Source organism: Schistocerca serialis, chromosome 8 (genome assembly GCF_023864345.2).
Source record: "Schistocerca serialis cubense isolate TAMUIC-IGC-003099 chromosome 8, iqSchSeri2.2, whole genome shotgun sequence".
NCBI lineage: Eukaryota > Metazoa > Arthropoda > Insecta > Orthoptera > Acrididae > Schistocerca > Schistocerca serialis.
The window spans coordinates 341,417,866-341,435,201 of NC_064645.1; the positions used below are offsets into that span (position 1 = coordinate 341,417,866).

Consider the following 17,336-nt stretch of genomic DNA (forward strand, 5'->3'; position numbering starts at 1 on the left):
TAGAAGTTTTTGGTATGTCCCTTCAGATGCAAAGTCCTGTAGACACTTAAGAAGATGCTTCACCAGTTGTACACATAAGACTGAGGATCTTTTTCAGCAGCTCTCAGTCAGTGTGATATATTTCTCAACTGGCCTTTATTTCTTGTGTCATATGAATTTACAACAGACACTCTATCAATATGAAACTTCCTGGCAGATTAAAACTGTGTGCCCAACCGAGACTTGAACTCGGGACCTTTGCCTTTCGTGGGCAAGTGATCTACCAACTGAGCTACCGAAGCACGACTCACTCCCGGTACTCACAGCTTTACTTCTACCAGTAGCTCGTCTCCTACCTTCCAAACTTTACAGAAGCTCTCCTGCAGAGTGGAAATCTCATTCTGGAAACACCCCCCAGGCTGTGGCTAAGCCATATCTCCGCAATATCCTTTCTTTCAGCTGCAGAGTGAAAATCTCATTCTGGAAACACCCCCCAGGCTGTGGCTAAGCCATGTCTCCGTAATATCCTTTCTTTCAGGAGTGCTAGTTCTGCAAGGCTTGCAGGAGAGCTTCTGTAAAGTTTGGAAGGTAGGAGACGAGGTACTGGCAGAAGTAAAGCTGTGAGTACCGGGCATGAGTCGTGCTTCGGTAGCTCAGTTGGTAGAGCACTTGCCCGCGAAAGGCAAAGGTCCCGAGTTCGAGTCTCGGTCAGGCACACAGTTTTAATCTGCCAGGAAGTTTCATATCAGTGCACACTCCGCTGCAGAGTGAAAATCTCATTCTGGAAACTATCAATATGTTCTCTCCATTGGAGCTTATTGTAAACTGTAATTCTCTAAAATTTTATACAGGTAACTTCTTTCAGTAGTGTTTCACCTATGAATATATCTATGTGCTCTTCCTCCTCTCTATTTATGAACACCATGAACATTGTCTTTTTTAGATTTATAATTAACTCTTTCTGTATGAGCCACTGGTCTGTACTGTTTGTTGATATAAAGCATTTCCAGATTTTCTTCTCCATTGACTATTCCATATCATCAGCATACACTGTTTTATGAGCCTTTTCATTGAGTTCAATATTACTTATAAATAAGATGAACAGAAGTGGGCCAAGTACAGATCCTTGAGATATAGTGTACTTAATATCACTGATTTCAGATATGCATCCAGCTTTCAATTGCTGACATATGATTTTATCCATTGCACGTGTGTTCACATAATGCCATAGCTTTAAAGTTTTTCTGTTAATGACATATGGATAACTGTCAGAAGTATTAGACAGATGCAGAAACATAGCAGATACAGAATTTCTTTTGTCTAATGCATCCATAACAGATTATGTAAAGCTTGAGAGAGTGGTTTCTATAGATCTCCCATTTTGGAAACCATATTGGCTGGAGTCAGAATACTATGTTTCCCTAGAAATGTGGCCATTCTGCTATATATAAGCATCTCCAACATTTTTGGGAACCCAAGATTAATAATGCCCATCTGTAGTTATTTGGGTCACCTTTGTTACCTTTGTTACATATTGGTACTACTGTGCGTATTTGTAATTTTCATGGAAATACTCCTCTGAATGAGCAGCTTGCTATACCCAAAAGAGATTCAACTATTTCATCACTCACATGCTTTATTAGATAATTTGAGATTTCATTGTTTCCTGTAGACTTCTTGGATTTTAATTTCTGAATTATTTTTATGAATTCTGGTTTCATTACTGGTTGCGGAGACATTGATTGGGATGGTTGCTGAAGTGTCTAGGACACATTGACACAACATGATTTCTTTTCCTCTTTAAATTTTGTACAAAATTTATAAAACTGTTGTTGAGTGTTCTAGTAATTTTTTGTTCCATCTGTAACTATACTGTTCTAAGGCCTCATTAAACTAATAAAATTTCTGTTGTTTACACTCTTTTGACCACATCTTTTAGTGTTGCTTATAACCTATGCTGTTTTACCTTTATGATTTGAATTTGCAATGGCTCTGTTCATTAAACTGACTTTTACTTCTTTAATTTTTTTTCCTGTGCTTCTTCTAATACTGTTTTGTGGTTCTACGTTCCTTGTTTGAGTTTTCATCATACTTCTCATTTGTGCTTTGTGCTTGGAATGTTTCAGTTCAGTCTTCTTTCTTCAGAGGTATTTTCAAAATGCTCAAGTTTTGCAGGCTGATTTGTCTTATTTTGCTTTGCTGCTGTTTTTGAGCTCCTATTTGTGTGCATACAAAACTTTAATTTATGATGACCACAAAGTGCTGTTTGCAGAACTTTTGCTTGACATTAATTATTTACAGTATTATTGGTATTGTTATATATGATGGTTTGAATCTGATCAGTCACTCTTGTAGGTACATTTATTATTATTTTCATATTACTCTGTAATAATGTTCCTTATTTCTGTTTGATTCTTTACCTATATGTATGTTGTACCTCTAAATACTGTAACATAATTTTAAATGTTTTTTCAGAAATGTTGCAATATTCACTCATGACACTAGTAATTTCAAAATCCTTTTCAAAGCACTCTGTAATATTTATACAATTACAGTATCCAGTGTCTTGTGTACTACTAATTTTCTTCTTGAATATAGTAACATCTCCAACTTTATGTTTTGATCCATGGAAATAATGAAACAGATAGTAGTGACTTATTTTTAGAGTGCAAAGTTTTCCTTCATTTAGTCCAAGCACACTAAGGCATAACACATCTGGCTGTGTTTCACTCAGGAGCACTGCTAGTTTTTTGTTCCTAAGTACTGAATATTTTGGTGCACAATTATAATGTTATTTTCCATTCAATGATGCCTGAGTTGTTGAAAATCTGTAGTAGTTGGAGACTCATGTCTTATCACATTCTATTCATTATTACCTATGTTCCTCTCCCTTTCTCTTATATTGGCTGTGGAATAAAAATTCTTTTGCTAAGTAGTGGGGAACTGTTCATGCTCTCTGTGAAGGCCATGTTAGTTTTGTTTTTATCTGTGCAACTTCTGAAGTTGGTTTCTCATATTTTGATGTATTTCATATTCTTTTGGTGGTGTTGTGTATGATTTTTCAATTACAATGTGATGGTTTCATTAATGCATTTAATGCTGCATCTTCTGTTGTTGGATCAGCATGACCTTCTTCATTTTTGGAGTATGATGATCCAGTTCGCACATCTTCCTGATACTTTGATTTTGTAGGAGATTTCTTTCTCTTGTCACTATCATTTTTTCTGTGTTATTTTTCATTACTGTCATCTGCATTTTGGTTGATATCACACACTTTAATTTTCTGAATAGTTTATTTCTTCCTCTTTTGTATACATCAAATTCTTGTCATATGAAATATGTCTTCTTAGGAATATGTTTACATCAACTACTTTGACATGATTGTATTTTTCACCTGCTTTTACAAAGTATTTGTTCAGCTGATTTATGTCATCATTTACCTGTACCCTCTCCTCCTGCTAAGGAACTGCACACAGTATCATCCTTGTGTGAACTATGTTTCTGATTACTTCATTTACAGCATTACTGAAAGCACAGTCTTCTCCCAGTTACAACTGCCATTTGCTCCAGCAAACACTATTAATGCATTTCTTTTCCCAGGTGTTTGATTTTGTTATGAATATTTCTGGTAACTTCATAAAATAGTGCACCTGGCTTAACAAAGGATATTACAAGAGTGGTGTCTTCACACACAGTTTCCATCATTTTTGTCAGTTAACATGAGAATCTTACATTATGGTGCAGCTGCATTACAGTAATCCCTGGTGTCATTCCTTGCTAATTCCATTTGTGCTTGTATTATACAAGATGGAGAAAAATTATGTAATGAAATTTTAGTCCTGGATAGCTGATGCCAGTAGGAACCAAACTTACTAATGTTGTGTAGGCTGACAATGCACCATTTTTAAACTCTGGAAACTTAGCACCACACACTCTGATTGGCCGTGGGATTGCCCTGTTGCCATTTGTTGGTTGACAGGCAGTGCTGTCGTTGTTGGTTCATGCACACAAATGTCCCTCACCCTGTCAATGCCCCAACATAATACGCAGATGTGTTGAATAGGTCTTGCTGTTTGTCTCCACCTCACATTAGAGGCATTCACATTTAAGCTTCACTTCAGAGCACACACACATCACCTGTGATTTAGTCATACAGTAAGGATGGCGGCACAGTATTCATTTGAAGAACAACGAGATATGGTTTTTGTTTATGGATTAGCTGACAGTAATGCGCATGTAGCTCAATGCTTGTATGAGGAACGGTACCCAGTAAGACACCACTCACACCCATAAATGTTAACAGTAATTCACTGGTGACTTGGCAAAAAAGGCTCATTAGCAGGATATCATGGTGATGTTGGAAGATCTCCAACATGATGCGATGGGATGCTGCATTTGCAGAAACTGTTCTCAAGCTCTTCGGAGAAGCATCTATGACAAGTATTCAAGCAGCCGGACATGACATGGAGGTCACTCATCAGTTAGTCTGGGAGGTTTTGAGGGATGATGGCCAGCATCTATTTAGTTTCCACCCTGTCCAAGATCTAAAGCCTGTGGTGGACTATGAACACAGGCTAGGGTTCTGCCGGTGGTTTCCATGATGTGTTGCACAAGATCCTGGCTTCCCCACTATTCTGTTGTTTACCAATGAGTGCACCTTCCATCAGGATGGCCTTTACAACACTCAGAACGTTCATTACTGGGCAAGGGGAAATCCTTACATCACGTACATCCGAGGACACAAGGAACAATTTTCGCTCAGCAATTGGGCAGGTGTTGTGGATGACCATCTGATTGGGTCAGTCCATCTACCTCTTCAACTTACTGGGGCAAATTACCTCCACTTTTTGCAAGAAACTCTACTCGGCCTGCTGGAAGATGTTGCCCTGGACATATGGCTATACATGTGGTTGCAGCCTGCACATAACAGTTGTGCTGTGCATAGGAATTTAAATGAACTCTTTGACAGCCAGGTAATTGGTAGAGGTGCTTGTAGGACATGGCACCCGTGATTACCTAACCTCACACCCCAGACTTTTTCCTGTGGGGATTCTTCAAGGTTATAGTTCCTCCACCTGGATGCATACCACCTAGGAATGAAGAGGAATTAATTGATCACACTCAACACGCCACCAGGCACATCAAGGCAATGCCAGGAATCTTTGAAAGAGTTTGGCAAAACACCGTTCAACATTACCAAGCTCGTATCACATCAGAGAGTCACCAGTTTGAGCACCTGCCTTAAGCAAACAATCTTCTAACTACAAAAAAGGCCCTTTTCAGGGCCGACACAATTTGTAAAAGACTTTCTGTATTCAAACTAACTGCTATTGACAAGTTTGTTCCTGGTAAGTCTTATTATGAAATGTCAAATTTGTTTCACTTTTTTAGACTTGCATGAGAATTTTGACACTGTTCCTCGCAAGTGACTTCTAATTAAATTGTGTGCCTATGGAGTATCATCTCAATTGTGTGACTGAATTTGTTATTTGCTGTCAGAAAGATCACTTTTCATAGTAACTGAAGGAAAGTATAAATGAAGGTAATATCTGGCGTTTCCCAAGGAAGTGTTATAGGTCCTCTGTTGTTCCTGATCTTCATAAACTATTTAGAAGACAATCTGAGCAGTCCTGTCAGACTGTTTGCAGATGATGCTGTCATTTAAAGTCATGTAATGTGTTCAGATGATCAAAACAAATAGCAAAATGATTTACACAAGATACCTGTATGGTGCAAAAAGTGGCAACTCCCTCTAAATCATGGAAAGTGTGAAGTCATCCACATGAGTACTAAAAATAATTCACTAAATTTCAGTTACATAATAAATCATACAAATCTAAAGGTTGTAAACTCAACTGAATACCAGCAGATTACAAGTACGAGTAACTTAAATTGGAACGATCACATAGATAATGTGGGAAGGCAAACCAAAGACTGCCAGACCACTTAGAAGCTTAACAGCTTTACTATGGAGACTGCTTACACTATGCTTCTCTGGCCTCTTCTAGAGTACTGCTGTATTGTGTATGCCCATCAGATGGGATTGACGGAGGACATCAAAAAAGTTCAAAGAAGGGCAGCTCATTTTTTACTATCACAAAAGGTGTGAGAGAGTGCCATTGATATGATACACAAACTGGGGTAGCAGTCATTAAAGCAAATGCATTTTTTACTGTGGCAGGACCTTCTCATGAAATTTCTATCACCAACTTTCTCCTTGGAGTGTGCAAAGATTTTGTTGGTGCCCTCCTACATAGGGAGAAATGATCACCATAATAAAGTAATAGAAATCAGAGTTCACACAGAAATATTTAAGTGTTCATTTTTCCCGCAAGCTGTTTGAGAGTGGAAAAGTAGAGAGTAAGCTTAAAGGTGGTTCCTCTGGCAGGAACTTAATTGTGAATTGCAGAATAATCATATAGATGTAGATGCAGATGTTGATGTTTGTGCTTTGTGCTCTTGCAAATTTGGCCTACTTTTTTGGATATAGGACAAATCAATGCAATGTTTGTTGCACTCGTATAATTTAACTGCTCTTTTAGAGCCTTCAAACTGTCATTATTATGTGCAATTAAAGCATCTACTCACAAAATTTCATCTTTTGACCAGGAAATGTCATCCTCAGTAACTGCTTGCACAATTCTAATGTCTATTTGTTTAGTTGCAAGTCCAAGACTTTTGATTAATGCATGTGGTGCATGTAGGCAATTATAGTCTGAAACTGGCACTGACTGCTTACTACAGCAAGTATCCTGGTGATAATTATTTTATTTTTTGTGATGTACTTCACAGAAAGTTTGATTAGAATAGATGTATCCTGAATACCAGTACTTTTCTCTCTTCATTTCTATCGCATTTGTGTACTTCAGGATATTTCAGATTTGTAATGTGCACTTTTTGTTTGTTTGATTATTTTCAATATGCCCCATTACAATGTTTTGTAATAAACAGGATTTGAACCAGCTTCCTCTGGGTCAAGCACCACTTCACAAGCATGCTTTGGCAACCTTGGCCACAGAGGTGGGTTAATAAGCACTTATTTGAAAGTTTTCACTAGTACACAAACTCATTTATATTTAGGATGCAACCATCTATTATATGGGCACAAATCTTTAGTACTCATGTGCATTTCTATAATAATTGTATTAGATAGATCCTCACTTAATGCATAGACAGTTGACAGCGAACTCTATAAAGCTACGTAAATGCTTTGTTTGAAGTATTAGATGGCAACAGAAACTGGGTAGTATAGGAGGAGAAGCAGTGGATTATTCCAAAGCAGTTATTTTTCCTAGCATATATTTATAGTGTAATATAGAAGTAAATACCACAAATATCAGTTTCAGTAGATTAGTGCTAGTCATAATTTGGTATTACATGAATGTGTGGTGTCTGTTCTTTCAGACACCATGTAGTATCCGCAACTGTGATACATATTATGTAAATAAAAGGGAGAAGAGGGAGAAAGGAAAGGAATTATTGATGTCAGCTGCATTGTGAATTTATTTGGAATCAGCAGTAACAACTGAAAATGTGTGCTGGGTCATGACTTGAACCCAGGATCTCCTGCTTACTAGACAGTTGTGTTAACCTCTCTACCATCTGGACACAGTGTATATTGCAGTTGTGCAGACTATCTCAGCATGCCTCCTGCATGATCCACACTCCCACTAAATGCCACCTATCTCCAGTCCCCGGCCATGTCCTTCATGCTTGCTGCTTTGCCATTTCCACAGTAGGCCAAAGGTAATTGCACATCTGCAGTGAAGGTTGAGGATTTACTGCCCATGAAGGTGAATAAAATATATGAATGTGTGATGTCTCTTCATTCAGATGTGTCCAACTGAATGTCAAGGCAGTGAGTGTGGAAGACATGTACATTGACTGCAGATAGATGGCACTCAGCGAGAGGGTGAGTCAACCGGGAGGCATGCTGAGATAGTCCATGCAGTTGTGATAAACACTGTGTCTGGATGGTGAACTGGTTAACACAACTGCCTAGTAAGTAGGAGAGCCTGGGTTCGATTCCTGGTCTGGCACACATTTTCACTCATCACCGCTGATTCCGCATAAAGTTCTGGATAGCTGATGTCATTAATTCCATCTCTTCTCCCCTTCAATTTATATAATTCAATGTTAGTATACACTTAGATGGCAAAAGTTATGGGATACTTCCTAATATCATATCAGACCTCATTTTCCCTGGGTTAGTGCCCCAACTGAACATGGCATGGACTCAAGTCATTGGAAGTTCCCTGCAGAAATATTGAGCCATGCTGCATCTATAGCTGTCCATAATTTTGAAAGTGTTGCTGGTGCATGATTTTGTGCACAAACTGATCTCTCGATCATACCTCACAAATGTTCAATGGGATTCATGTCAGGCAATCTGGATGGCCAGACCGTTTGCTCAAATTGTCCAGAATCTTCTTCAAACCAATTGCAAACAATTGTTGCCTCATGACATGGCACACTGTTATCCATAAAAATTTTGTTGTTGTTTGGGAACATGAAGTCCATGAATGGTTGCAAATAGTCACCAAGTAACTGAACATAACCATTTCCAGTCAATTATCATTTCAGTTCGACCAGAGGACCCAATTCCCATAAATATGTAGCCAACACTATTATGGAGCCACCAGCAGCTTGCACAGTGCCTTGTTGCCAACTTGGGCCCATGGCTTCTTGTGGCCTACACCACGCTCAAACCCTACCATCAGCTCTTACCAACTGAAATTAGGATTCATCTGACCAGACCACAGTTTTCCAGTCATTTAAGGTGCAAATGCTATGGCCAATATTGTCACAACCTAAGGAGAGGTGTTGCAGGTGACGTCATGCTGTTAACGAAGGCACTTGCATTGGTCGTCTGCTGCCGTAGCTCATTAACATCAAATTTCGCCACACTGTCATAGTGGATACATTTTTAGTATGTCCCACATTGATTTTTGCTGTTATTTCACATAGTGTTGCTTGTCTGTTAGCACAGACAACTCTACACAAACACTGCTGCTCTCAGTCGTTAAGTGAAGGTTGTCAGTCACTGCGTTGTTTGTGGTTAGAGGTAATGCCTAAAATATTGTGTTCTTGGCACTCTCTTGACACTGTGCCTCTTGGAGTATGGAATTCCCTAATGATTTTCGAAATGGAATGTCCCGTGCATCTAACTCTAACTACCATTCTGCATTCAAAGTCTGTTAATTCCTATTGTGCTGCCATAATCACATCAGAAACCTTTTCACATGAAACACCTGAGTACTAATGACAGCTTTGCCAATACTGTGTCCTTTTATACCTTGTGTATGCAATGCTACCACCATCTATATTTATGTGCATATTACTATCTCATGACTTTTGTCACCTCAGTCTATTTTACACAAGTGGCCAGCTGTGGTTTATTCTGTCTGTTAATGTATAACTTGACTCATTATACATCACTGAAGTTTTTCCTTCATGATGAGAATTGCAGAACGTTATTTGTGATTGAATGAATGCTCATTCTACACCCTTTACCACTTGAAATATATGCTTCCAACCATTGGTTAGTTATCTTAAAGTACTCAGATAACAATTCCAAACCAATCATATAATTTGACATGACGAGTCTGGAACACACTGTATATGGGAACAAGTAGTTCTTGGAATTTCAGGAAGCTCATAATATTTTCAGTGATACAATGACTTTCAGCAACTATACATAAAACACACTGAAGTCATCACAAGGCTTCCACACATTTTATTAAATGAATTTTTATTTGCCAGACTCTGGCACTCCTTGTATAAATAACTAGGTAACAATGATTTTTATTTTTTACTGAGCAGCATTCATGGTCATGGAAAACTTTTTGAGAGAACACTTTTTAATCTTTGACTTTCAGTCACTGAAATTGCAATTTTGAGCATGGGATCATGTTTAAGTGGAAAATTTTATTCCTATGCATAAATGTTGTTGTTGTGGTCTTCAGTCCTGAGACTGGTTTGATGCAGCTCTCCATGCTACTCTATCCTGTGCAAGATTTTTCATCTCCCAGTACCTACTGCAACCTACATCCTTCTGAATCTGCTTAGTGTATTCATCTCTTGGTCTCCCTCTACGATTTTTACCCTCCACGCTGCCCTCCAATACTAAATTGGTGATCCCTTGATGCCTCAGAACATGTCCTACCAACCGATCCCTTCTTCTGGTCAAGTTGTGCCACAAACTTCTCTTCTCCCCAATCCTATTCAATACTTCCTCATTAGTTATGTGATCTACCCATCTAATCTTCAGCATTCTTCTGTAGCACCACATTTCGAAAGCTTCTATTCTCTTCTTGTCCAAACTATTTATCGTCCATGTTTCACTTCCATACATGGCTACACTCCATACAAATATTTTCAGAAATGACTTCCTGACACTTAAATCTATACTAGATGTTAACAAATTTCTCTTCTTCAGAAACGCTTTCCTTGCCATTGCCAGTCTACATTTTATATCCTTTCTACTTTGACCATCATCAGTTATTTTGCTCCCCAAATAGCAAAACTCCTTTACTACTTTAAAGTGTCTCATTTCCTAATCTAATTCCCTCAGCATCACCCGACTTAATTAGACTACATTCCATTATCCTCGTTTTGCTTTTGTTGATGTTCATCTTATATCCTCCTTTCAAGACACTGTCCATTCCATTCAACTGCTCTTCCAAGTCCTTTGCTGTCTCTGACAGAATTACAATGTCATCGGCGAACCTCAAAGTTTTTATTTCTTCTCCATGAATTTTAATACCTACTCCGAATTTTTCTTTTGTTTCCTTTACTGCTTGCTCAATATACAGATTGAACAACATCGGGGAGAGGCTACAACCCTGTCTTACTCCCTTCCCAACCACTGCTTCCCTTTCATGTCCCTCGACTCTTATAACTGCTATCTGGTTTCTGTACAAATTGTAAATAGCCTTTCGCTCCCTGTATTTTACCCCTGCCACTTTTAGAATTTGAAAGAGAGTATTCCAGTCAACATTGTCAAAAGCTTTCTCTAAGTCTACAAATGCTAGAAACGTAGGTTTGCCTTTCCTTAATCTTTCTTCAAAGGTAAGTCGTAAGGTCAGTATTGCCTCACGTGTTCCAGTGTTTCTACGGAATCCAAACCGATCTTCCCCGAGGTTGGCTTCTACTAGTTTTTCCATTCGTCTGTAAAGAATTCGTGTTAGTATTTTGCAGCTGTGACTTATTAAACTGATAGTTCAGTAATTTTCACATCTGTCAACACCTGCTTTCTTTGGGATTGGAATTATTATATTCTTCTTGAAGTCTGAGGGTATTTTGCCTGTTTCATACATCTTGCTCACCAGATGGTAGAGTTTTGTCAGGACTGGCTCTCCCAAGGTCGTCAGTAGTTCCAATGGAATGTTGTCTACTCCGGGGGCCTTGTTTCGACTCAGGTCTTTCAGTGCTCCGTCAAACTCTTCACGCAGTATCATATCTCCCATTTCATCTTCATCTACATCCTCTTCCATTTCCATAATATTGTCCTCAAGTACATCGCCCTTGTATAGACCCTCTATATACTCCTTCCACCTTTCTGCTTAAATAATAATAATGCATAAAGAAAATAAATAAATAAATAACTGGCATACATAAATGTTTCTTGCCACAGACTGAAACATTTCTAGCAGTGGAATGCAACGAAACTTTTGCATCTTTTTTACAAATCAACAAATAACTGCACTGCTGTGCATGCATTCACATGATAACACCAACTGTAAGAGTTGGCACAGACAGAGCATACATATGAGCTTGATGCATTCATAACAATTTTTCCCAGTATCTAGACAATATGATTACAATGTCAGAATATGTCAAGCATACGATGTTCATGCCTCCATTTTGAATTCTATAGAAATTCTTGCTAAATGTTTTATCTTTCTGTATTTTGTAGTGTGGTGTTGAGCAACTGTGGCTAGGAATGATCTTTGTGTGCTTCATTAAACATTTTGAGTGTATCTTAAAACGAATTCTGTGAAGAGAAATCTTATGACAAGTAGTGTAGCCCCTTTGATACCATTCTTGAAAATATGGCACGATTGTTATTTTTCATCCTTCTGGAATTTCATCCACTCTCTGCACATTCTAGAAATAAGGGATGAATGTTAGGGCTTTAATGTCTCATCTGTGATGAACTAATTAGAGATGGGGAACATATGAGTTAGGAAAATGATGGATAACAAATTTGGGTGTCCAGATGTGGATTTGAACTACCATTCTCCTGAGTGTGTCCAGTGTCTCAATATATTTTCTTGATTAATGATGAATGTATCCTGAAATTCATACTTGCCCTCTTGTATAGCTTTGGCCCAGATCTAATTCTCATGTGTGCTTTCATTTTTGTTCAGCTTTCTTGTGCCATTATGTTTTGGATTGTGGGGCTAGATTTACAGTGACTGTATATCAAAACTCAAACAGATTATAGGGTGTGAAAGAAGGTCATGAGTCATGCTTAGATAGCTCAGTTTGTAGAGCACTTGCACCAAGTAGGCAAAGGTCACAGGTTTGAGTCCTGGCACAGCACACAGTTTTAATCTGCCAGGAAGTCTAAGACTGCTGAGTTCTTCACAGATGAGAAGACTACTGTTTCCATCTGTAGTGATATTATTGTGCTTGGTCAGGATACTCCAAATATAGCTGTTAACAAGTATTTACTTCTATATATTGTGGAATACATTTTTGAAGAACTTAACCTTGTGGAACTCTTTGTAGTACTTTTACCTCTTAAAAATGCTTTTCTTGAGTAGTTCTTCATCTTTCCTCAAACTTTACTTTGCTTAGCCAAATCTATTCCTTGCTGACAGTTCTTCTTTATTTCTTTCCTCCTTGACCACACCTCAATGCCGTCAGCAGAACAGATATATTTGTTCACATTCCATTTCTTGATGAAGGTATTGAGCTAAATGTATATCCTTATTCATCTCCAGTCATCCTCCTTTTCTGGCATCCACTGTCTAACTTCATCATTCTGAACACATCATAGGCAACAGTGCAGGAGGAAGCTCTATGGCTATCACACTGAAATTTATCACTGCAGCAGCCACTAGATATCTTCCTGTTTTTCTCTCTTTACCTATTCTCATGTGCTATGTATTGCTGTTTACTTCTAAATTTCCTCAACAATATAAGTCCATGCATATATATTACAAAACAACAGTTATTGAGTATATATGACTATCATTATGGTGCAGTGTTAAATGTTTTCATCAGTTATCTACTCAATAACATGGCAAAGCAGCTCAAATTACATTACATCAAGACACTGGAATCTTATCTTTCACAACTGTTTACAAACCACAGTCACATGAACAAACATAGTTCAAAACAAATCACCTGCTTTATAATGAAAGCATAACAATATCAAGTGTGGTTATTCATGCTGCTGTTACTTTGTGTAATAAAACGTTTAAGTCTAAAAAAGAAAGACTTAAAACATACCATAGCTTGTAACTTGTGGTTTATAGGTTGGGAATGATGATGCAGCATTTGCTCCACTCATGAATCCAAAGCTTGTCCCTCCATGGAACATGTAGAGGTTGAAGGAGGCAGGATATGTTATGATTCTTTCCAATATGTTTCGGAAACCTTTAAATAAAAATTATTTAAATTTATTTATAGTATCACATGTCCATAAAAATACTAGTTCATTATATAGAGCATCTGAAAAAAAAGGTGTGGAAATTTCAATTCTGCTGAGAATCAAGGAATTATTTCCAGTATTGGTTGTGCTTCCCAAACAAGGACTCATCACAGATATAACAAATAACTATAAACAGAATTTTTTCCAGGTATCCAGGCCAGTCCAGGCTTGCAGCACATATCTAAGACTATGGCTCAAAGATTCCAATGAGAATAAGCAGGTCAGTTGTCAAAATATGCTCTCTTGAAACAAGACTGACCTCAATTACATAAAGTAACCCTGATAAATGTGAAAGAAAAGTAAATTCAGTTATAACAAAAATCTGCATAAACCTTTAATGTGCTTGGAAAGCTAGGCTGTCACATTTGCCAAAATTCAGCCATTTGCAATGAAAGCATCTCAGTCATCTACTCATATCTGTGCTTCATTCCCTAGTTAAAGTCATGACAATTTCCTCATATCCAAAGCACTTCTTCCTGATCTTTTTAGCATTCTTCTACTCTATTATTCTGTTGCAGAGTCAGTGTTTTACATCATGCTCCTATATAACATGAATCAATTAATGAGGGTGTCAAGCAAATAGTTCAGAAGCTGATGAATGATTGGAATTCTCTGTCATTAATAAGAATATTAAACATGTCCATTGTACATAACTTATTTCAGACAGACTGGATACTTGCAAAACTAGTTTTAACATCAGATAGAAAATACACACCCTCAAAGAAGTGACAATAATATCAATAGGTATATTAAGGGCATGGAATCATCAGATTAAAGAGAATGAAGTTATAGTTAACCTCTACACTGAAAATAAATATGAATCATGAGCTTCCAGGACCAATGACAACTCATAAAGAATATAAATGCAGACAGGAGAAATTGAAAATTTAGTTGGAAATCTTGGATGTAATTAGCATATTGGTTATTAGAAATGCTTTGGATATTGATCTGTTCATTGGTAAATGATAACAATATTGTGTAAACCAATTTCTATTTTAAGAGCAATATACTTTGTAAACTACTGTTTTTTATTAACTAAATAATTTTATACTTAATTAACAAAAAACATTTTCATTTTATATAATTATTTACAATAATGCTTTCACATTTTTTTATATTTATGCTAAAATTATGTAATGTTAATTTAAATACTTTCATTGGCAGCTAAGCAAATGCACTGTGCAGTTGCAGAGAGTTGTATTTCTCTGAAAGTTGATTTATCATTGTTTATTCTAAAGAATACAGAAGACAAAACGAGGGGAACTAACTTGATAATCCAAATTAAACTTTGTAGCTAATTTCTTCAAACTCATGAAGCCTGTGCCAATAGAAATATACTTAAGAAGACAACAAAGACAACTTAGAACCAGCAAGGTACCATATTTCATGATTTATCAATGAGGGCATAATTACTTTCACTTTTATGGAAAATGACAAATCTGTAAAGTTGATAACTTTTTGGAAACATAACCCCTACTTTAAAGATCATTTCAGATGTGGGTGTATCATCCTGGAATGTGAAACTGTACTAAGAAATTACTAATCACTGATGTGTATGTTGTGACTCGCCAATCTTTCAAAGTTTCAAAGTGCCACCATGCAGTTACGCGCGTCCTCTACATGCGGCGCTTTCTGACAGCCATGCAGTAGCAGCGCCACCTAAGCGGCCAGCCAGCCAGCGGCCACTAGAGTCGGACTCAGTTATGATTTGACTGTTAAATTGTGCACATGTCTTACTCTGTTTACTTGATCTGTGACTTTCATGTTTTGCATCTTCCTTGAAATATATTTGTTCAACTTGAAGTTATAACAATTGGCAATGAGGTAGTGATTTTTCTTTTCCATCGTTGACCCACATGTTTCCATGGCTACTTTAGAGCAACTATTGCAAGGTCGCAAAGAACAGCAAATGCTTCTCACCGATGCAGTTTGTGATTTCGTCGCAGCATCAAATGTGGGGTGTCTCTCGTTGTCACTACCTCCTTTTCCTCCTCACAACGAGATTGCGGAAGACTGGTCTGATTACGAAAAACGTCTTCGACAGCACTTCTTGGCGTGTCATGTCACGGACAAACAAATGTGTAAGTCTCTGTTCCTTCCATGGATTTCACCTCAAATGTATCAGTTGTTGCTGCAATTGGCTCTTTGAAAGATCCTGCATCTTTGTCCTTTGCTGAAATGTTCTCACTTCTGTCCGTCTATTTTCAAAAGCAAATGCATGTGGTAGCCTCTCGTGTTGACTTTTATTGTTGTCAAAAACAACGGAATCAATCCTATCATGCTTGGGCTGCTGAACTTCACGGCCTCAGTAGAAAGTGTCAATTTGTTACTGAAGTTCACAAAGAATCCTACGCTGATTCCTCGGTACAGGATGCTATTATCCAATTGGCACCTGACAAAGAAGTTAGGCAACATCGCTCAGTCTTTTGAAATTTCTCGCATCGCTGGAGCACAAATAGAGGCATGGGGCGACGTCAGGGAAATACAACCTCTGTGTGATGTTGACGAAGCATGTGGCGTGTCCCCGCCAGCCGACGTGGCCGTAGTACGCTGCTAAGCACAGCCTAGGCCTAACCATAAACAACCTCTAAGAAACTGCAGCAAATCCCACGGCAACTTCCTTCATGTCCGCGGTGTTTTACGAAACATTCATGATAAGATTGTCCACAACATTGGGCCGTGTGTCACAAATGCAAACAAAAAAAGGGTCATGTGTCATCCATTTGCAAATCCGAGCACATACATGATGTTCATGAACATGACACTGATTCTGATTCTGTGTTGTCTGTCAATTGTACTTCTTCCTTTTCAGGGAAGTTATTCCTCACTGTCCAAATGCTTGGTCGAGATGTTCGCATGCAGGTGGATACTGGTTCTGTTGCCACTATCATCAATTCTCGGGCGTATCTTCAGTTGGGTTCTCCAATACTGTCACCTGTCACTACACAATTACAGATGTACAATAAACAGAAGATTTCTCTCTTGGGACAATTTGATGCTGAGGTATCTTACAAATCTGTCATTCGCACTGTTCCAATGTTTGTGGTCAACCATAGTAATGCGGAGAATCTTTTTGGTTTCGATGCCTTTCGTGTTTTTGGGTTCTCCATATATGACTCTGTCAATATCGTTTCTGATGTTATTCCTTATGCTCAATTGGATTCCTTGTCGACGACATTTTCGTCCCTTTTTTCTCCTGGGTTAGGCTGTGCAAATGACGTTGAAGCTCATATCACCCTCAAACTCACTGCTCGGCCTAAGTTTTTTGGGCTCGGCCCATTCCTGTGGCCCTTTGTGATCAGGTCAAATGGGAACTGGATCATCTCACTGCTTCAGGGCTCTTGCTTCCTGTCACTTCCAGTGAGTGGTCCTCTCCTGTCGTTGTCGTTGCTAAGCCAAATGGTGATATTCGTCTCTGTGGTGATTTCAAAGCCACTTTAAATGCTCAATGCCTTATTGACACTTACCCTACGCCTCAACCTGAAGAATTGTTCACTAAACTTGCTGGAGGCCAGTACTTTTCTAAACTTGACCTGTCAGAAGCTTATCATCAACTTCCGCTCGACGCTGATTCCCGGCAGTTTCTGGTCCTTAACACGCCTTTCGGCCTCTATCAATACCAACAATTGCCATTCAGGGTTGCCAGCACCCCTGCTCTCTTTCAGAGATTCTTGGAACAATTATTGCTCACTGT

The 17,336-nt window shown here is 38.3% G+C and overlaps 1 protein-coding gene across 1 annotated transcript in view; it reads right to left on the bottom strand.

Annotated features, from left to right (window-relative positions):
- The window catches only part of LOC126417011 (beta-galactosidase-1-like protein 2), a 116,538-nt gene that overhangs the window by 39,414 nt on the left and 59,788 nt on the right, over nt 1-17,336 (bottom strand). The window contains exon 8 of the mRNA XM_050084899.1: nt 13,441-13,587. Coding sequence (XP_049940856.1) covers nt 13,441-13,587 — 147 coding nt within the window. The remainder of the gene's footprint in view (nt 1-13,440; nt 13,588-17,336) is intronic.